General features: G+C 41.3%; 1 protein-coding gene across 1 annotated transcript in view; it reads left to right on the forward strand.

The window, feature by feature from the left end:
- The window catches only part of LOC124262802 (C-type mannose receptor 2-like), a 61808-nt gene that overhangs the window by 35834 nt on the left and 3312 nt on the right, over window positions 1-22662 (forward strand). Inside the window, exon 4 of the mRNA XM_046697350.1 lies at window positions 15119-15147. Within this exon, the coding sequence (XP_046553306.1) occupies window positions 15119-15147 (29 nt within the window). The remainder of the gene's footprint in view (window positions 1-15118; window positions 15148-22662) is intronic.

Raw genomic sequence — 22662 nt, forward strand, 5'->3', positions numbered from 1 at the left:
TTTTAAGTTACATTTACTAAGGATATCATAAATCGCTGGCGCCTGGTTATTCCTTGCCACATAGCAGTCAATCTGTCTAGACTCATTTGTTGTATTTGATTGATGCATTTAAAATAAAATGTAGAAATGATATTGAATTGCATCATTTGCTTCAAGGAATCGATCAGATGTGCTCGTTATCAAAGTAAAGTCAAAACTTCTTTCTGTAAGGTATACAGTGGAAGTTGACACCTTAATTGTTATGGGTAGACTAAAGAAATCATTTATTTAGTTTCACCGCTCAAAATACAACAAAGAATTCAACGGGTGGCATTAACCTCAAAGAATGATCATAGCAATGCTTATAACCTACGAGGGCAAACATATCGGGGATAATTTGTTTTGATGCGATATGCACCGGGTAAAATATCACTTTGTCATGGTGACATGACATCATGAACAATGTTATGACGTCACGTTGCTTCTAAGAAGCCGCCTTCTAAATACAACGATGACGGGGAGCCTGCCTTTGTTGGAAAGTAGATTATCGCGTAATTTCCGCAATTAAAGACTTCGGTAATAAATAGAAAATTATATTCGTGACCATAATATGCTAGGTTAACGACCTAAATATCGGCATATCCCTTCTCTGGTTCCGAAAATACCAAGATTTAGGCAGTTGTGTTGTAAACTGATATTTATCTTCTATAAAGTCGGCTATATTCAAACCATGAGAAATGTCGTCAAATAATGTGTGATGACAGTTACCAGCGTCCCAATAGTGTCCATATACATGTATTTCTCTGTCGAATCGTTGCAGCGTTCTATAATGCACTTATGAAATATAATATATGTTTTCCGACCGTGAAGTCATTAACAAGAATTATGCATTTTCTGCAGTCACTTGTGAATTGAACTAAATAAAGGTTCATCTGATTAATGAGTATCGAGGAAATTATGTTCATCTATAAATTAGACGCAGCTTCATGTTTTTCAAGACATCTTTCCGGAATATGCGTCTGTGAAGGCGTTCAGATAATGACGATATTGCACAGTATTATTCATGAGATTCCTGTCAAAAGTAAGGTCTGATAATAGATCGACTTTATTCAGCAGTGTTGGCCCTGGGGCCTATAGTACGATTACAGTTTGATTACTTGCACGTGGTGCTAGTAACATATTAAGTTTCTATTGGTATTGAATGCATATTTCAGATAAAAGCTATGGTATTAATTTCACAACATCTATATTGTTTGATGTTAAAAGATTTGGCAATGTGTGTTCATACATTACAATTTTTGACAGACTTGGCAAATAATTAATAAATGATATTGATAGCATCTTCACGACTTGGCCATACAGTCATGACAATTTAAGGAGTGAAAAGTGAGCGATAGGTCTTGTGGGAATTCAAAGATTCATTAAGACTGTAGCCGTCTAAGCGTAACTCTGTGTGTAATATTTATACATTTTCTATCCACGGACAACATGCTTCTAATATTAATATTATTTTCATGGATTCATCATATTTTATCTATAGCTGTGCTATAGTTTTTCATTAAAATGTCTTTTCTGTTGCTGGAATTGAAGTAAGTCCTACACAGAGCTGGGATCATATAATGTCTTTGAAATATAAATTATGCAAACGGCTGGAACCTTGTGTTCCAATACAAAACGTTCGTAACGCTACGACATTCGCATGCCTATGATAAACTATAGAGTTGGCCTCAACCATTGACTGGATTACATTCTCTTCGTCAGCAGAGAAATTTCGACTTCTCTTTTTCCTTGGGGTGCAGGCGACATTTTGCGTTTCCATTTTTGGTAAACCGGAAGTAAACAGAAAACGGAACTATGGGATATATGGAAGCTAACCAGTGACGTTAACCACACTTAAACTTTGACGGCGACGTTAGCTAACGGCATGACTAACCATGTTTTGAACAACGCATATTTAACGTTCGGTTACCTAACGGCCGGTTAAGGATTTAACCGGCCGTTAGGAGTTAACCGGCGGTTAAGATAACCGAGTATTGAACAACCGGGCCCAGATAGATAGTTAGTTAACCAACTAAGTACGTTTCCACGAACACCATCATTTTCTAATTTGTGCAATAAACCTTTATGCCATGCCCTGTAAAAAGCTTTTGAAATATCACAAAACAGCATACAGTAAAGGTGGTGATTATCTAGGACTGAGCATATATTATGATAAATGTCTATGTTGAGATGTAGTAGAATGACTAGCAGTAAAACCTGACTGGAATTTACTTAAAATGTTATGTTCATGGAAATGGTCGTGCACATGCTTTACCATTATTCTTTCAAGGATTTGCCAAAGGACAGGTAATAAACTATTAGGTCTGTAATTAGTTGGGAGGGATGCATCTCCTTCTTTCAAAATAGGAGTAACATTACCCGTTTTTCACAATGTAGGAAATACAGTCACTCAGTGATATATTATACAACAAACAAAGAGGTTCAGCTATAGATGTACAAATTCGTTTTAACACTCTCATGTTAATGCCATCAGGTCCACTAGATTTGTTTGCTGGTAAGGTCTTATCAGATACCTCCTTTTCGGTTACAATGACATTTGTTATACTGTTAACACAGCGATGGCTAACAGGTGGCAAAGTCTTGCCGCCATCAGTAACATTTGAAACAGATACAAAATATTCATTTAATGTTTGAGCTTTATCCAAATCTGTAAAAACTGAAGGTATCCCAGAATCATCAGTGACAAGAAGGGGAATGGGTCCCGATGAAGTAGTAACCACCTGATTGAGTAGACTGAGGTGATAAATAGTTATCAAAAATAGATTAAACGTTTCCCTTGGCTATTCTTTTTAGATTATTTACTTTATTCCTTTGCTTTTTGTACTTAAATAGCTCAGAAGTATTCAGAGATCGAAATGCTTTTTTCCTTAGACGTTCTCTTTTCTTTTAAGTATTTTACGAGGGGCGTTGAAAAAGTAGTCAAACTAACTATATTCTCGATGTCCAATGTTTGAAAAAAAGCTTCCATTTTATTTTGAAGGAATCATTAGCAAAGTCATATCCAAAATTTCATGTGGGTAATGTGGTTAACGAGATATTAGTCATCACAACATTGGGGTATTATGTTTCTTGCAAATTTGCAGAAAATGGAAAACGATCTCCCATTTGGTATCTAGTAATAGTAATAGTCCGCTTATATGGCGCTCACATCCAGGCACATTGCCTGCTCACGGCGCTACGTACATTACTATCCCCGATCATAGGACACTATCGTAGTTTCCGATACCTTTTCAACTCCCTGGGGACTGTACAGCCATGCTGCCTGTTTGGAGCAATGAACTAAACACTCACATTGCCAGCACATACTCACGGGTACCCATTTAACAGCTGGGTGAACTGAGACAGTGTAGATCTAAGTATCTTGTCCAAGGATACTACGCAAATGTGCCCATCTCGGGAACCGAACCTCGGTGCCTCCTCGAAACCGGGCCTTCAGCGTGATAGGCAGACGCCTTACAACTGCACTATTGCGCTATCTCTTGGATAATGGTATACCCTCAGATAATATCATATAAAATATGTTCAGCATAGTATTGGATGACTTCCCGTCATCATCAACATTCAAAGATTTGGATTGCTTGATTTACATTTAGACGGGGACTGTTTTTTTAGGACACCCTCATTTTAAATTTTCAAAAACATTGTGTCCAGATATACAACATATTGAGAGCTGACACTTGTGTGACCATTCAGTATTTAGTTTGAACCCTTGACATCATGTATGAATAAGTGAAAACTTTAGGATGAGTTATATCCTTATGATGACGTCAACTGAAAGGGGGTGGGTAGTGTCTCCAAAACAAGCCCTTTCAGTAAACATGAAGGGGGAGTCACTTGAACAAGCGATTATAGTTTAAAATTGCTTTTTTGTGCAGTTTAATATCTAAGTTTGACTTTTACCAACATACAACATGTTTTTTGCATATTTTGTTTCAATTGGTGTAGGGGGATTCCCGCCAATACACCTTGATATAAAATTGGATCAAAATCTATTAATTCTTTCCTAAGTTCGCGGCTACCAAGCTTGGCATGTGCAAAACTGTTACACCTTCGCTGTGACCTTTAAAATGACCTCAAGGTCACTAAATTCAAGTGGTGTCGGTAAATCTCGTCAATAAACCTTGGTACCAAATTTGAACAAAATCCATCATTTCTTTCTCGAGTTCTTTCAGTAAACCGAAGGGGGAGTCATTTGAACAAGCGATTGTAGTTTCAAATTGCCTTTTTGTGCAGTTTAATATCTAAGTTTGATTCTAGCCGACCTCTACCAATCTCAAACATACAAAAATGTTTCTTGCATATTTTGTTTCCTGAAGTTTAATTTGTGATGCATTTTATTGCTAGTCAGCTAGGCTATTCCATTTGTCCGAACCACAACATACGGAGACAGATCATTTAGCAGACCGGGTGCTGTACTCTGGAATTGATTACCTGAAAATGTCAGAAAATCGGAAAATATCAACAGTTTCCGATCTTGTCGCAAAACCATCCTCTTCAAACGAGCATTCGACTAAGCGCACATGAGCAGGACTCTGGATATGTAGCGCTATACAAATGTCTAATTTGATATGATTTGATATACCCGTTAGAAACCAACCCCCACCCCACCCCACTTTATATTTGTACATATCAAAACCTCAAAAGATATTTGCGAAAAGACATGATACAGAGGACAGTAGGAGATTTTATATCGATTATATACTCTCCCAAAAAAAGAAACGCATATAGGAATTTCAACTGTATTTTTATGTTTATTTTGAAACATCTTGTAGGATTTATGAGTCAATGAAATATAGCGAAATTGCACACTGGGAATGCAGACTTATCCGTCTTTGGCACCAACTCGAGGAAAGTCAGTTTGAGTGTCACATGGAGACGTGTGGTGGCGCTGAAGTCAATACCTCGTGTGACCACCGTGGGCATCCAGAACTGCACGGCATCGCCTCGGCATCGAACGAATAAGTCTCAGAATCTCGTGTTGCCCAATCGCAGCCCACTCTGCCTGTAGTGCCCGTGCGAGTTGCTGAAGTGTCTGGGGCTGAGGGTTACGGCGTCGCACCCGTCTGTCCAGGGCATCCCACAGATGTTCGATCGGGTTTAAGTCCGGTGATCTTGAGGGCCAGGGGAGCACATTGATGTTGTGGTTCTGGAGGAAGTCTCTAGTGTGACGTGCTGTGTGGGGCCTGGCATTGTCCTGTTGAAACAACTCCCTCTGGCGATCAATGATTGGAAGGAGGTGTGGGCGTAGGATTTCGTCACAGTACCGTTGAGCTGTCAGGTTGCCCTGGATCATCACCAAATCACTTCTCCTACGGCAGGTGATCGCTCCCCACATCATAACACTTTCCCGGCCGAATCTGTCCACCTGGGGAACGCAAGCGTCGGCGAAACGTTCACGTCGACGTCTGTACACCCGCATTCTTCCATCGCGTCGTTCCAATAGAAATCGTGATTCATCACTGAACCAGATTCTACGCCAATTCGGTAGGTTCCAGGCCTGAACGTTGGTGCACCATTGAACTCGATGTCGACGATGTTGTTGTCGAAGCACAGGGCCAAAATAAGGTCTTCTGGCACGTAAACCAGCCTCTCTCAACCTGTTTCTGACGGTCTGTGCAGAAAGCCTCCTCAATCCGGGTATTTGTCGAGCGGTACTGGTCACCGTAGCTGTTCGATGACGCAGGTGATGTACCTGGATGTAGCGATCCTGCGCCGCAGTGGTCGCTCGAGGTCGCCCACTACGAGGGGCATCTGCTACCGCATTCTGCGGCCATATCTCTCCCAGAGCCGTGAAATGGTGCTTTGGTGAACATTCATGCGTCGGGCAACTGCCCGTTGAGACTGGCCAGCTTCAAGCAAACAAATGGCGATATGACGGTTGGCTTCACTTAGACGTGGCATTTTGCGTTCGTCAACAATATTCCAATACAGTGAATAATCGACAGACAGCGATCAACCTTTTATACCCATCATTGAGACTATCTGATCCCCAACTTTCACGTGCATTGCATGTGAATTGTGTATTCTGTGACACTACACGCCGAAATTGAAAATCATGCTGTTACATACGGGTATTTTACGGATGGTGCGTTTTGTTGTGATGTTTCAAAACATAAACACCATAGGACTCATAAACAGAGCAAAACCTTTTGTAAAATGAATCACGTTTTAATTCATTGCTACATGAAATTGCTATTTTCATGATGCGTTTCTTTTTTGGGAGAGTATATATCAGGACGAATATCATTTTCGTCATTTGGCTAAGATTTGTCAATTCTTTCTTGGGTTATCGCGCTAACAATCTTTATATTGGCAAAACCCTCAGATTTTTGCTGTGACCTTGAAAATTATCTCAAGGTCACTCCATTTCACTTGTGTCGGTGAATCTCGCCAATATACCTTGGTACCAAATTTGAACAAAATCCATCATTCTTTCTTGAGTTATCGCCCTAACAAGCTTATTTGATATATGAAATGCAACGAAAAACAAACAGCCGCGTATTTACGAGTGATTAAAACTGTTATTACAATTTACGTAAATATTTATTACATTTTACCGCAACGAAAATTATTACAATTTACGTCAATTTTTATTACAATTTGCGTATTACAATTTACGTCAATTTTATTACAATTTACGTTTTATTACAATTTACGTCAAGTTTATTACAATTTGCTGCAAGTATTACAATTTGCGTTTTTATTACAATTTACGTCGTATTTTGGGGAAAGAGATGAACAGATGAGAGTATCCTGTGACTGAAAGCTTTAGACGAAGGGCAAGGTCACTTATTTAAACATGGGAAGACAACCGTGACATTCGCACATCGTTTTACACTAGAAAACAATATGTTATGTTACTGTACACATGTTGATGGTTTGGGGTCTCAAAAGAGCGCTGCAGACTTCCACGGAGATATTAGAGTTCAGACTGTCGTTGGAAACCTTGACGTAGCCACCAGAGTGTTCGCCTGTTTCAGGACCAGCCGAGTGTTTTTCTAATTCGCCTTACATTAGAAAAATATTTCAGCACTTATACTAATTATAAGTCGTTAAATTAAACTTAAATGTCTAATTATCAGCGATCGATGAAAGATGTAAACATCTATGGTCACCCGTGTAAACATCATCAGGGACGAAGAGACGGATGCCCAGACTCTCAGCTCAGCTGTTGACATTGTTAAAACTTGTGCGATGTGAAAACGACAGAACTGGAAACTACAAAACGTTCGTAACGCTACGACATTCGCATGCCTATGATAAACTATAGAGTTGGCCTCAACCATTGACTGGATTACATTCTCTTCGTCAGCAGAGAAATTTCGACTTCTTTTTCCTTGGGGTGCAGGCGACATTTTGCGTTTCCATTTTTGGTAAACCGGAAGTAAACAGAAAACGGAACTATGGGATATATGGAAGCTAACCAGTGATATTAACCACACTTAAACTTTGACGGCGACGTTAGCTAACGGCATGACTAACCATGTTTTGAACAACGCATATTTAACGTTCGGTTACCTAACGGCCGGTTAAGGATTTAACCGGCCGTTAGGAGTTAACCGGCGGTTAAGATAACCAAGTATTGAACAACCGGGCCCAGATAGATAGTTAGTTAACCAACTAAGTACGTTTCCACGAACACCATCATTTTTTAGTTTGTGCAATAAACCTTTATGCCATGCCCTGTAAAAAGCTTTGAAAATATCACAAAACAGCATACAGTAAAGGTGGTGATTATCTAGGACTGAGCATATATTATGATAAATGTCTATGTTGAGATGTAGTAGAATGACTAGCAGTAAAACCTGACTGGAATTTACTTAAAATGTTATGTTCATTGAAATGGTCGTGCACATGCTTTACCATTATTCTTTCAAGGGTTTGCCAAAGGACAGGTAATAAACTATTAGGTCTGTAATTAGTTGGGAGGGACGCATCTCCTTCTTTCAAAATAGGAGTAACATTACCCGTTTTCCACAATGTAGGAAATACAGTCACTCAGTGATATATTATACAACAAACAAAGAGGTTCAGCTATAGATGTACAAATTCTTTTTAACACTCTCATGCTAATGCCATCAGGTCCACTAGATTTGTTTGCTGGTAAGGTCTTATCAGATACCTCCTTTTCGGTTACAATGACATTTGTTATACTGTTAACACAGCGATGGCTAACAGGTGGCAAAGTCTTGCCGCCATCAGTAACATTTGAAACAGATACAAAATATTCATTTAATGTTTGAGCTTTAGCCAAATCTGTAAAAACTGAAGGTATCCCAGAATCATCAGTGACAAGAAGGGGAATGGGTCCCGATGAAGTAGTAACCACCTGATTGAGTAGACTGAGGTGATAAATAGTTATCAAAAATAGATTAAACGTTTCCCTTGGCTATTCTTTTTAGATTATTTACTTTATTCCTTTGCTTTTTGTACTTAAATAGCTCAGAAGTATTCAGAGATCGAAATACTTTTTTCTTTAGACGTTCTCTTTTAAGGATTTTACGAGGGGCGTTGAAAAAGTAGTCAAACTAACTATATTCTCGATGTCCAATGTTTGAAAAAAAGCTTCCATTTTATTTTGAAGGAATCATTAGCAAAGTCATATCCAATATTTCATGTGGGTAATGTGGTTAACGAGATATTAGTCATCACAACATTGGGGTATTATGTTTCTTGCAAATTTGCAGAAAATGGAAAACGATCTCCCATTTGGTATCTAGTAATAGTAATAGTCCGCTTATATGGCGCTCACATCCAGGCACATTGCCTGCTCACGGCGCTACGTACATTACTATCCCCGATCATAGGACACTATCGTAGTTTCCGATACTTTTTAAACTCCCTGGGGACTGTACAGCCATGCTGCCTGTTTGGAGCAATGAACTAAACACTCACATTGCCAGCACATACTCACGGGTACCCATTTTACACCTGGGTGAACTGAGACAGTGTAGATCTAAGTATCTTGTCCAAGGATACTACGCAAATGTGCCCATCTCGGGAACCGAACCTCGGTGCCTTCTCGAAACCGGGCCTTCAGCGTGATAGGCAGACGCCTTACAACTGCACTATTGCGCTATCTCTTGGATAATGGTATACCCTCAGATAATATCATATAAAATATGTTCAGCATAGTATTGGATGACTTCCCGTCATCATCAACATTCAAAGATTTGGATTGCGTGATTTACATTTAGCACGATGGACTTTTTTTTTTAGGACACCCTCATTTTAAATTTTCAAAAACATTGTGTCCAAATATACAACATATTGAGAGCTGACACTTGTGTGACCATTCAGTATTTAGTTTAAACCCTTGACATCATGTATGAATAAGTGAAAACTTTAGGATGAGTTATATCCTTATGATGACGTCAACTGAAAGGGGGTGGGTAGTGTCTCCCAAAAAAGCACTTTCAGTAAACATGAAGTGGGAGTCACTTGAACAAGCGATTATAGTTTAAAATTGCTTTTTTGGTGCAGTTTAATATCTAAGTTTGACTTTTACCAACATACAACATGTTTTTTGCATATTTTGTTTCAATTGGTGTAGGGGGATTCCCGCCAATACACCTGATATAAAATTGGATAAAAATCTATTAATTCTTTCCTAAGTTCGCGGCTACCAAGCTTGGCATGTGCAAAACTGTTACACCTTCGCTGTGACCTTTAAAATGACCTCAAGGTCACTAAATTCAAGTGGTGTCGGTAAATCTCGTCAATAAACCTTGGTACCAAATTTGAACAAAATCCATCATTTCTTTCTCGAGTTCTTTCAGTAAACCGAAGGGGGAGTCATTTGAACAAGCGATTGTAGTTTCAAATTGCTTTTTTGTGCAGTTTAATATCTACGTTTGATTCTACCCGACCTCTACCAATCTCAAACATACAAAAATGTTTCTTGCATATTTTGTTTCCTGAAGTTTAATTTGTGATGCATTTTATTGCTAGTCAGCTAGGCTATTCCATTTGTCCGAACCACAACATACGGAGACAGATCATTTAGCAGACCGGGTGCTGTACTCTGGAATTGATTACCTGAAAAGGTCAGAAAATCGGAAAATATCCACAGTTTCCGATCTTGTCGCAAAACAATCCTCTTCAAACGAGCATTCGACTAAGCGCACATGAGCAGTACTCTGGATATGTAGCGCTATACAAATGTCTAATTTGATATGATTTGATATACCCGTTAGAACCCCACCCCAACCCCACCCCACTTTATATTTGTACATATCAAAACCTCAAAAGATATTTGCGAAAAGACATGATACAGAGAACAGTAGGAGATTTTAAATCGATTATATACTCTCCCAAAAAAGAAACGCATATAGGAATTTCAACTGTATTTTTATGTTTATTTTGAAACATCTTGTAGGATTTATGAGTCAATGAAATATAGCGAAATTTCACACTGGGAATGCAGACTTATCCGTCTTTGGCACCAACTCGAGGAATGTCAGTTTGAGTGTCACATGGAGACGTGTGGTGGCGCTGAAGTCAATACCTCGTGTAACCACCGTGGGCATCCAGAACTGCACGGCATCGCCTCGGCATCGAACGAATAAGTCTCAGAATCTCGAGCTGCCCAATCGCAGCCCACTCTGCCTGTAGTGCCTGTGCGAGTTGCTGAAGTGTCTGGGGCTGAGGGCTACGGCGTCGCACCCGTCTGTCCAGGGTATCCCACAGATGTTCGATCGGGTTTAAGTCCGGTGATCTTGAGGGCCAGGGGAGCACATTGATGTTGTGGTTCTGGAGGAAGTCTCTAGTGTGACGTGCTGTGTCGGGCCTGGCATTGTCCTGTTGAAACAACTCCCTCTGGCGATCAATGATTGGAAGGAGGTGTGGGCGTAGGATTTCGTCACAGTACCGTTGAGCTATCAGGTTGCCCTGGATCATCACCAAATCACTTCTCCTCCGGCAGGTGATCGCTCCCCACATCATAACACTGTCCCGGCCGAATCTGTCCACCTGGGGAACGCAAGCGTCGGCGAAACGTTCACGTCGACGTCTGTACACCCGCATTCTTCCATCGCGTCGTTTCAATAGAAATCGTGATTCATCACTGAACCAGATTCTACCCCAATTCGGTAGGTTCCAGGCCTGAACGTTGTTGCACCATTGAACTCGATGTCGACGATGTTGTTGTCCAAGCACAGGACCAAAAAAAGTTCTTCTGGCACGTAAACCAGCCTCTCTCAACCTGTTTCTGACGGTCTGTGCAGAAAGCCTCCTCAATCCGGGTATTTGTCGAGCGGTACTGGTCACCGTAGCTGTTCGATGATGCAGGTGATGTACCTGGATGTAGCGATCCTGCGCCGCAGTGGTCGCTCGAGGTCGCCCACTACGAGGGGCATCTGCTACCGCATTCTGCGGCCATATCTCTCCCAGAGCCGTGAAATAGTGCTTTGGTGAACATTCATGCGTCGGGCAACTGCCCGTTGAGACTGGCCAGCTTCAAGCAAACAAATGGCGATATGACGGTTGGCTTCACTTAGACGTGGCATTTTACGTTCGTCAACAATATTCCAATACAGTGAATAATCGACAGACAGCGATCAACCTTTTATACCCATCATTGAGACTATCTGATCCCCAACTTTCACGTGCATTGCATGTGAATTGTCTATTCTGTGACACTACACGCCGAAATTGAAAATCATGCTGTTACATACGGGTATTTTACGGATGGTGCGTTTTGTTTTGATGTTTCAAAACATAAACACCATAGGACTCATAAACAGAGCAAAACCTTTTGTAAAATGAATCACGTTTTAATTCATTGCTACATGAAATTGCTATTTCCATGATGCGTTTCTTTTTGGGGAGAGTATATATCAGGACGACTATCAATTTCGTCATTTGGCTAAGATTTGTCAATTCTTTCTTGGGTTATCGCGCTAACAATATTTATATTGGCAAAACCCTCAGATTTTTTGCTGTGACCTTGAAAATTATCTCAAGGTCACTCCATTTCACTTGTGTCGGTGAATCTCGCCAATATACCTTGGTACCAAATTTGAACAAAATCCATCATTCTTTCTTGAGTTATCGCCCTAACAAGCTTATTTGATATATGAAATGCAACGATAAACAAACAGCCGCGTATTTACGAGTGATTAAAACTGTTATTACAATTTACGTAAATATTTATTACATTTTACCGCAACGAAAATTATTACAATTTACGTCAATTTCTATTACAATTTGCGTATTACAATTTACGTCAATTTTTATTACAATTTACGTTTTTATTACAATTTACGTCAAGTTTATTACAATTTGCTGCAAGTATTACAATTTGCGTTTTTATTACAATTTACGTCGTAACACAGCCAGTCTAACCACTGTTCAACTTATAAGGCTGGGTTTCGTTTGTTTATCAGCTGAAGTAACATCCTGTCAGTATCATTTGGCGCCATTTTCGCCAAAGGAAATCATTGTGGCTACCAGAGCGGTTCGTCTGGTCCCGTTTGTTAAGCTTCGTATGTCTGTGTTGAAGTAGTGGTCGGTGGGGTAGCCCTGCGGTTAAATCGTTCGCTCGTCACGCCAAAGGCCCGGGTTCAATTTCCCACATGGTTACAATGTGTGAAGCCCATTTCTGGTGTCTCCCGCCGTGATATTGCTGGAATATTGCTAAAAGCGGTGTAAAACCAAAGTTTCTTAACGTAACCATCGCTTTTTTGGAACGTGTCCCTTTTTGGGGGAAAGAGATGAACAGATGAGAGTATCCTGTGACTGAAAGCTTTAGACGAAGGGCAAGGTCACTTATTTAAACATGGGAAGACAACCGTGACATTCGCACATCGTTTTACACTAGAAAACAATATGTTATGTTACTGTACACATGTTGATGGTTTGGGGTCTCAAAAGAGCGCTGCAGACTTCCACGGAGATATTAGAGTTCAGACTGTCGTTGGAAACCTTGACGTAGCCACCAGAGTGTTCGCCTGTTTCAGGACCAGCCGAGTGTTTTTCTAATTCGCCTTACATTAGAAAAATATTTCAGCACTTATACTAATTATAAGTCGTTAAATTAAACTTAAATGTCTAATTATCAGCGATCGATGAAAGATGTAAACATCTATGGTCACCCGTGTAAACATCATCAGGGACGAAGAGACGGATGCCCAGACTCTCAGCTCAGCTGTTGACATTGTTAAAACTTGTGCGATGTGAAAACGACAGAACTGAAACACTTAAGTAATGTTCTCTCCATCCGTTATTCAATGTGTAAACACTTTTCACCGCAAAATGTTTATTTGCCATATCAAAAACGGCCAGATATAAATCGCATGTATATTCGTACAAATAAGGATTTATTTATTAATGCCTTTCATTTCAATTGTTGTTGAAGTAAGAATATATTTGCACTACGTGTTGACACTGTAACATTCCGAAGGGATAATGCCAAATATTTCATTTCTGGATAGAACAGCTTTGACAATGGATACTGGATCATTTTGTGACACTGTAGAATATCTACATGACCATTCTGATTAAAATCAGAACATCTAGATCTGGTCCGAAGTGCCACATTGAGAGGAGTCTGTGTCAAAGATTTGATTTTAATGACATTGGATGTGGCTGTTCACCTGCGCGCACACACATGCGTGCATACACCCGCACGTACGTACGCATGCGCACACAACATGAATTATGTAACCACAAACATACACACCTTTGTAAATAATTGCTTAAAATATACATGCATTATTCCTTGAAAAATTAGTGAGTGAGGGAGCTTCCGTGTTAACCCCCTTCGTGAATTCAGAGGAGAAACAGGACCCCGTTAGCTCGGGTCCTTGGGGCAGATGATGATGCTTGTCTCTTGTCATCATCAGTTGCGTTACGTTGTTACTGGTTTCAGCCATTGGTTTTATTAGATTATTTATTTATTTCATCGTTCATTGTTTATCGCATCACTTAATCACATTACTCTTTTGATACATCGCCCTTCTCCATCGTTCGATCTGATCGCGTCATCGAGCCTTACCAGCGTTCCATCTGATCGCACCATCGAACCTTACCATCGCTCCATCTGATCGCATTATCGAGCCTTATCATCGCTCCATCTGATCGCGTCATCGAGCCTTATCATCGTTCCATCTGATCGCGTCATCGAGCCTTATCATCGTTCCATCGGATCGCGTCATCGAGTCTTACCATCGTTCCGTCGGATCGCACCATCGAGCGAGCCTTATCATCGCTCCATCTGATCGCGTCATCGAGCCTTACCATCGCTCCATCTGATCGTGTCATCGAGCCTTACCATCGTTCCATCTGATCGCGTCATCGAGCCTTATCATCGCTCCATCTGATCGCTTCATCGAGCCTTATCATCGTTCCATCGGATCGCGTCATCGAGTCTTACCATCGTTCCATCTGATTGCGTCATCGAGCCTTATCATCGTTCCATCTGATCGCGTCATCGAGCCTTATCATCGCTCAATGTGATCGCGTCATCGAGCCTTATCATCGTTCCATCTGATCGCGTCATCGAGCCTTATCATCGTTCCATCGGATCGCGTCATCGAGTCTTACCATCGTTCCATCTGATCGCACCATCGAGCCTTATCATCGCTCCATCTGATCGCGTCATCGAGCCTTACCATCGTTCCATCTGATCGCGTCATCGAGCCTTATCATCGCTCCATCTGATCGCGTCATCGAGCCTTATCATCGTTCCATCTGATCGCACCATCGAGCCTTACCATCGCTCCATCTGATCGAGTCATCGAACCTTACCATCGTTTCATCTGATCACATCCTCGCGCCTTACCATCATTCCATCTGATCGCACCATCGCCCTCTCCATTGCTCATCGAATCACATGGCATCGATGGCCCGGGCCCTGACGAGCAAACTCTTGACCTACTGGGCTATGACATCTGTTGGAATTATAGATGTATAACAGACAGGTTTACTTCCACAGAAACATGGCCTGGGTGTGTCACTTATTCGAATGGAATAATAAGACGTTGAACCTGATTCAGACAGAAAACCCGATGTACGAAAATGTATATGCTCTACATTGTTGGTTACTTGTATCATAACAATGATCGTTGTCTCATTTCAGCTCCATGGTCAACTCCGAAACCACGACCTGTAAGTATTTATATATATTTATAATTCAGTTTTCAGTTCATTAAGAAGTACCTGGTATAACTATTCTGTATGAAACGGTCCACAGAACCCATTCTTGCATTCCGTGTGGATTTCCGGGGAGTCCACATGCTAGTCTTCCTGCAGTGTTCCTGGACAGAATAGTACCCAAGTCATAATTTCCTGTTAGGAATATGGTGTAGAATTGTGTGTGACAACGTATAACACGTGAATGACAAGTGTATGACACGTGAAATAAAAGTGTATGACACGTGAATGACAAGTCTGTGACAGGTTATGACATGCGTACAACAAGTGTATGACACGTGCACGACAGGGTATGACACGTGCACAAGTGTATAACACGTGCACGACAGGGTATGACACGTGCACGACAAGTGTATGACACGTGTACGACAAGTGTATGACATGCATATGACCTGTATATGACAAGTGTATGACAATTGCATGGTGTAAGACCACCCACTTGTACATCTTGTGTTGCACTGTTACCGCGTAGTCCAGCAATACATTGTCACAATGTTGCTTCCGCTCAAGTTCATCGATCGTATGTCTCTATCAGCGGCGTCTTTCAGGATGGGGTCCTTTCATCAATAATCAATAATCAAATACGGTTAATTGATATAGCATATGTACGATGGACAAAACGGGACCAGATATTGCACGACCCGGCCGGTAAGACACACACTGATCAGGACACTAATATTCATCCAAAGGAAATATTTGTTTGTCTTTATTATGTCGATACCAGGACCCGGTTGTATCAAACTTTAATGAAGCATTAACGTGCCATTAAACGTTCATTAACTAATGTGTCATTAAATTCTGTTGTACTAAGGTTTTAATGACGCCGTGTCGTCATTAGCGCGTCATTAACTTAATGAAGGTCATGGGGTATCATTAGAACGTCATTAGATAATGATACGCTAATAAGTGTTTGATACAACCGTTTTTAACGTTGCCATTAACTAATGACGCATTAAAGATTTAATGTATAATTAGGGTTTAAGGTTGACATTAATTAATGAAGCAATGATACAACCGGATCCTATGACCGCATACCATTGTCGGGGAAGATAACTGCTCTTTCTAAGGTTATCCTTCCTCCTGAAAACCCATAAAGATCCATGGATACAAAGAGATATTTTGTAAATTTTAGGAAATGTACCACCGAACATCATCCTCACAGAATAGCAACAGTAAAGGCATAGTTTATATTCATAGAAAGTAGTTGACAGATTTAAAATTAATATCGTGTGAATTTTCGTAGCCTCTAATGATTTGAATGTACCTATTTTTATTATGGCATTGCGTCGGATTTTTCATCACCGCTTTGAGGCAAAACATATTTAAGGAAAAAACTCGTTAATTCAGGGGATCTTTGTTAATATAGGTACTGAAAATAGACATAGTCCCATATTACATTCGGGAGAGTTGTCTAAAATGAAAGCAGATGTGTCATCTGAAGTTTACCGGTAATAAAATTGAAATGTGAAATGCTTAAACCGGCGTTCCTCATTACGAACATCTATGTACAATTTGGGTAAGACATTTCAGATTTTCGAAACCCTTTTAGCGCTAAGATAGTCGTAAGTGTCATACATTAACATTAACTTACGACTATTTTTGCGCTAAGAGAGCTTCGAAAATCTAGGCCCAGACAATGATGTATTACTGTGGAGCCAGGCAAATAGCATGAAAATTGAATTACCCATCTTTCAAAAGCATGGTGCTAAACGTCGTAACAGGTACACTGGCTTTAGCAAATGTCACTACGTTCTTGCATATACTTTTTGCATCAGTTTTAGAAATCTGGTACCCGTGAAGGTCCGGGTTAGAATGAACCTTCAGTAACCCATGCTTGTCGTAAGAGGCGACTAACGGGATCGGGTGGTCAGGCTCGCTGACTTGGTTGACACATGTCATCGGTTCCCAATTGCTCAGATCGATGCTCATGCTGTTGATCACTCGATTGTCTGGTCCAGACTGGATTATTTACAGACCGCCGCCATATAGCTGGAATATTGCTGAGTGCGACGTAAAACTACGGACTCTCGGACCACCTACTGTGGCTTGTCCAGGTCCAGGTCCAGACGCTGAAACACCAGGTGTCCATGGATGCAAACAGCAGATGAAGGTGATCTGATTATATACTCTTCAAAAAAAAGAAACTATACTCACTCACTCATTAGAACTCTGGCTGGTCATGGTCAGTTGCATTCATGGACATCATGTAACAATCTGCACCATTTCGGAAACAGTTGGTGTACTCGATGAACAGTTGAAGTTTTGAGTAGAACTATTTATACACTTGGATTCTTCATTAGTACAAAGCAGGTTCAAATTGTAAATGAAATACAATGTACATTAGTGTATGTGAAGGGTGAACTGGAGTGACTGAAGTTTCCTGTACAGAATGGTTCATGCACACATATCTCGGACCACCTACTGTGGCTTGTCCAGGTCCAGACGCTGAAACACCAGGTGTCCATGGATGCAAACAGCAGATGAAGGTGATCTGATTATATACTCTTCAAAAAAAAGAAACTATACATGTTGTTTCGGAGTTTATTACTGAGTGCATATAATTGATTCAAACATCACATCATTGCTCAATCATCACTTTACACATTTCCAAAACATGATTATCCGAAACCAGGGAGGGCTTTTAAAGCCACTTGTCAGAGTAAAATGTCAGTATCTGGTGTGACCACCATGAACATCGATAACAGCTTGGCAGCGGTGACCCATAGAAGAAAGGAGATGCCGAATGCTGTCATGAAGAATGTTTTGATACTCTTGCTGAAGTGCTGTGTGCAGTCCTTGTAGTGTCTCAGGTGGCGGATTACGCTGGCGCAAGCGTCGATCAAGAGTATCCCATAGATGTTTTCAATGGGGGACAAATCCGGTGATCGAGAAGGCCATGGTAGCACCTGAACGTTGTTTTGCTGGAGGAAGTCTGGCAAATACGTGCAACATGAGGTCGAGCATTGTCATGCGGAAAGGTCCACAGTTGACGTTGATGAAGGGAACGACGTGACGTTGCAAAATCTCGTCTCCATAGAGAACCCCATTCAATACACCCGTCATGTGCACAAGAGCTGTTCGGCCATAATGATGGATACCTGCCCACATCATGGTACTTCCACCACCAAATGTATCGACCTGCTGTACACAGTTATCGGCGTAACGTTCGTTCGTCTATCGACCTGCTGTACACAGTTATCGGCGTAACGTTCGTTCCGACGTCTGTATACACGTCCATCAGCACGTCTGAGACGAAAGCGAGACTCATTTGAGTCACAAACAAAACAAACATTTCCTCCATCTTGCCCGCAGCCATCTCACTCGTCGTGTGTTTCATTGTAGACTTTCAGCCCGGTGACGTTGTGTCAAGACGTTACGTCTAACTGGTCTTCTGGCAAAAAGTCCGCCTTCCCGTAGCCGATTATGCACTGTCTGGTGCACAAGTGCAGGGCGTAGGGTTGTTGTGGATGTGAACGAAGATGTCTCAACCGGATGTAACGATCCTGGGCGTCGGTGGTAACTCTAAGTCGACCTGACCTTCGTCTTACATTAACACTCCCAGTATTGTTTATCGGATCCACAGGTTTGAGATGGTGTGTCTGGACACGCCGAAGTGCCTTGCCACCCCATGCTGCGATGCCCCTCCTTGTACACGGCCGATGGCGTTGTGTCGTTGAAGTTCTGTCAGTCTTGGCATTCTTTTGTCGTCTATATAGTGGCTTAAAGCAATGCATGTGGAGTACCGATGAAGTGCATTTCATGTTGGGTGAGTTTTAGCGATTCACTACAAACGTGAGTGTAAGGTTACGTTTTTGTTCAACGTTTCTTTTTTCAAACGTTTTTCAACGTTATGGGACTCAGTATGGATTGGTTTGTGTCAAATATTTTCCTAAAATTCAAATTGTTCCTATGTCAAGTTTCTTTTTTGGATGAGTATAGATCGGAACAGCTCCTGAAGCAGTACTGCAACTCCTCTCGTGTTCTTGCTTTTGGCACCTGTCCGACAATGCAAAAGGACGTCAGTACAGCGTTTGCCAATGAACACATTTTTATGCAAATTCGTGAGTGTCGGCGGCTACGGGTAGGAAGGACATGATTACCCTTCAGTGAACACCTGGTGTCATCATTGATTTCAAATGATCCATTCACACAATTTTATCGTCTGCTCCCGATGGTGTCTATTTCATGGGGTGATTATGGCTGGTGAGTCTGTGTGAAGGAGGCGTATGTTTACGTGTACTGGCAAGGGACGTTTGAAGACCTACCAAAAGCAATGAGAAACAGATGTTGAAAAAATGGCAGTATTGCTTCTTTTTTTCTTTTTAACAAGTTGACATTTCAGGATATCGAAGTCATGTCGCGTCAGCCTCACGGAAAGGCCACATCATGTATGGTTCCATATAATTGACGGATTAGCTGTCAGCATATCTGTCCTTCAAAAACCCTTTGTGACTGATGAGTAAAATACTTTAGTTAACATATTTTCCAAAACATCTTTACCTTCTTTACTCTCGAGTCGCAGTTGGCTATATCTTTCTTTAAAATGACTGTAATTTTCTACTATTTAGCTTGTGGAATAAAGAAAATGTTGTTTTCATTGACAGTCTTGTCAAATGTTCACCTGAAAATATTCTAGAAAGTTGGTACAAGTCAAAAAAAGGAATTGCATCCGACGTCATTTTTGTCACTGATGCATCCAATTTTGAAATTTCCTTCACGTACCATGAGACTTTTTGAAAGATTTACTGAGGCCTTGAATTTTGTATTCTTAATCGAACAACTTCTTAGCAAGAAAACAGTGAGTAGTTGCACAACTTATCGGAAAAGTATCGTGGATGTGTTTAACAAGATACCCAATATAACATTTAATCTATTAGCGACAGGTACTGAGTTTACGCAGCTAAATAATACCTCCTCAAGGGCAATCATGGGATCAAGGGAATTTGTTGGTAGGCCAGGCGCGAAGTCATGCGTTGTCATGGGTTGTCATGTGTTGCCATGTGTTGTCATGCGTGTCGCCGGTCGCGTGTCCTATGGGTGTTTGTCCCGAAAAACATACCTCCCCTACCACGAAGAACCATGTAATATTCATTATATTCCATTGTTCCTTGGGTTAAGGTCTCGTGAACTTGTGTGGGAGGTTTTGTGGGGCCAGAAGTCGTTATGGCGAAAGTTCGTAATCCGGTCACGCGTTATAAAGCATATCATCAGAGAATGGTTTGTTCAGTGCACAGGGGCGTGTCACGCTTAGAAACAGCGTTAGAAAGACATATAGGTATATAGACCCTACCCTAGTACTATATAAAAGGAAAGGGATGTAACGACAGAACCACTCCCTCCTCAATCTAAGTTAGATTTCACCACGTCAACTATTTTTAAGGCCCCGTCGAGGCCTACGGATCAAAAGCGAGATGATTTCCCTACAAAATGAGCTATAAATGGTCACAATCGGATCATTATTTCAAAAGTTATACGCCACGACTCACCGAAAACAGCTACCTCCGCAATTCCGCAATCACCCAAGACAGCGAAAACTCACCTTTTAAATTCGTTTATTAATTCCAGCCACGTTGACAGCACCTATGTAGGGCTAGCTTCGATCGGCAGCGGCATTCTACAGGTCTAAAAACTTATTGCAACATTTACAAATCATTTCCTCGACAGCAAGCAGGCATTTTCTCCAAAACCCTCGCCAATCATACTCACTTGTCGGCCATAGATGGCCTTGACATTATAAGCGTTCGATTCCCAAGTTTGATACAATATGTGAAGCCCATTTCTGGTGTCCCCCGCCGTGATATTGCTGGAATATTGCTAAAAGCGGCGTAAAACTAAACTCACTCACTCACTCACTTTTACAGTATTTCCAGTTATATCAGGCCGTGTTATCTTAGAGTAGGGAAAGTGATACCGTGCGTTTAACGTTAGACTCTCCTGACTCCCAAACCCTGGGTGAGACGCTGGATTAAAGTGTCAGAGGATCCTACTGAAGGTGTACTGTTGCAACATGACAGCGGATCCTGGTATGGTGTGTGGGGGCAATAGGACAGCGGATCCTGGTATGGTGTATGGGTGGAATAGGACAGCGGATCCTGGTATGGTATATGAGGCAAAACTGGGGCGGATCCTTTCATGTTCCATGTGGCTACAAGGCAAAGGATCCTGGTGAATCTGAGTTAACATTACAGCGGATCCTGTTATGTTATATGGACACAGCATGACAGCGGATCCTGGTATGGTATATGGAGTCAACATGTCAGTTGATCCTGGTCATTACGATCAGTCAATGGCATCGTCATGACTGTCTGTGTCAAGGTATGGACATTACGATGAGTCAAGGGCGATGTCCCGACTTACTACGTCAAGGTATGGACATTACGATGAGTCAATGGCAACGTCATGACTATCTACGTCTAGGTATGGATATTACGATCAGTCAATGGCAACGTCATTACTATCTACGTCAAGGTATGGACATTACGATCAGTCAATGGCAACGTCATGACTGTCTACGTCAAGGTATGAACATTACGATCAGTCAATGGCAACGTCATGAGTATCTACGTCAAGGTATGGACATTACGATCAGTCAATGGCACCGTCATGACTATCTACGTCAAGGTATGGACATTACGATCAGTCAATGGCGATGTCCCGACTTACTACGTCAAGGTATGGACATTACGATCAGTCAATGGCAACGTCATGACTATCTACGTCAAGGTATGAACATTACGATCAGTCAATGGCACCGTCATGACTGTCTACGTCAAGGTATGGACATTACGATCAGTCAATGGCAACATCATTACTATCTACGTCAAGGTATGGACATTACGATCAGTCAATGGCACCGTCATGACTATCTACGTCAAGGTATGGACATTACGATCAGTCAATGACACCGTCATGACTATCTACGTCAAGGTATGGACATTACGATCAGTCAATGGCACCGTCATGACTATCATATGGACATTACGATCAGTCAATGGCACCGTCATGACTATCTACGTCTAGGTATGGACATTACGATCAGTCAATGGCAACGTCATGACTATCTACGTCAAGGTATGGATATTACGATCAGTCAATGGCAACGTCATTACTATCTACGTCAAGGTATGGACATTACGATCAGTCAATGGCACCGTCAAGGTATGAACATTACGATCTAATGGCAACGTCATGACTGTCTACGTCAAGGTATGGATTACGATCAGTCACGATCAGTCAATGATCACAAGGTATGGACATTACTAATCTACGTCAAGGTATGGACATTACGATCAGTCAATGATCACCGTCATGACTATCTACGTCAAAGGACATGATCAGTCATTACGATCAGTCAATATGGACATTACGATCCAATGACTCATGACTATCTACGTCAAGGTATGGACATTACGATCAGTCAATGACACCGTCATTACTATCTACGTCAAGGTATGGACATTACGATCAGTC

The sequence above is a fragment of the Haliotis rubra genome, unplaced genomic scaffold (assembly GCF_003918875.1).
Source record: "Haliotis rubra isolate DU_JTF1 unplaced genomic scaffold, ASM391887v1 Scf857, whole genome shotgun sequence".
NCBI lineage: Eukaryota > Metazoa > Mollusca > Gastropoda > Lepetellida > Haliotidae > Haliotis > Haliotis rubra.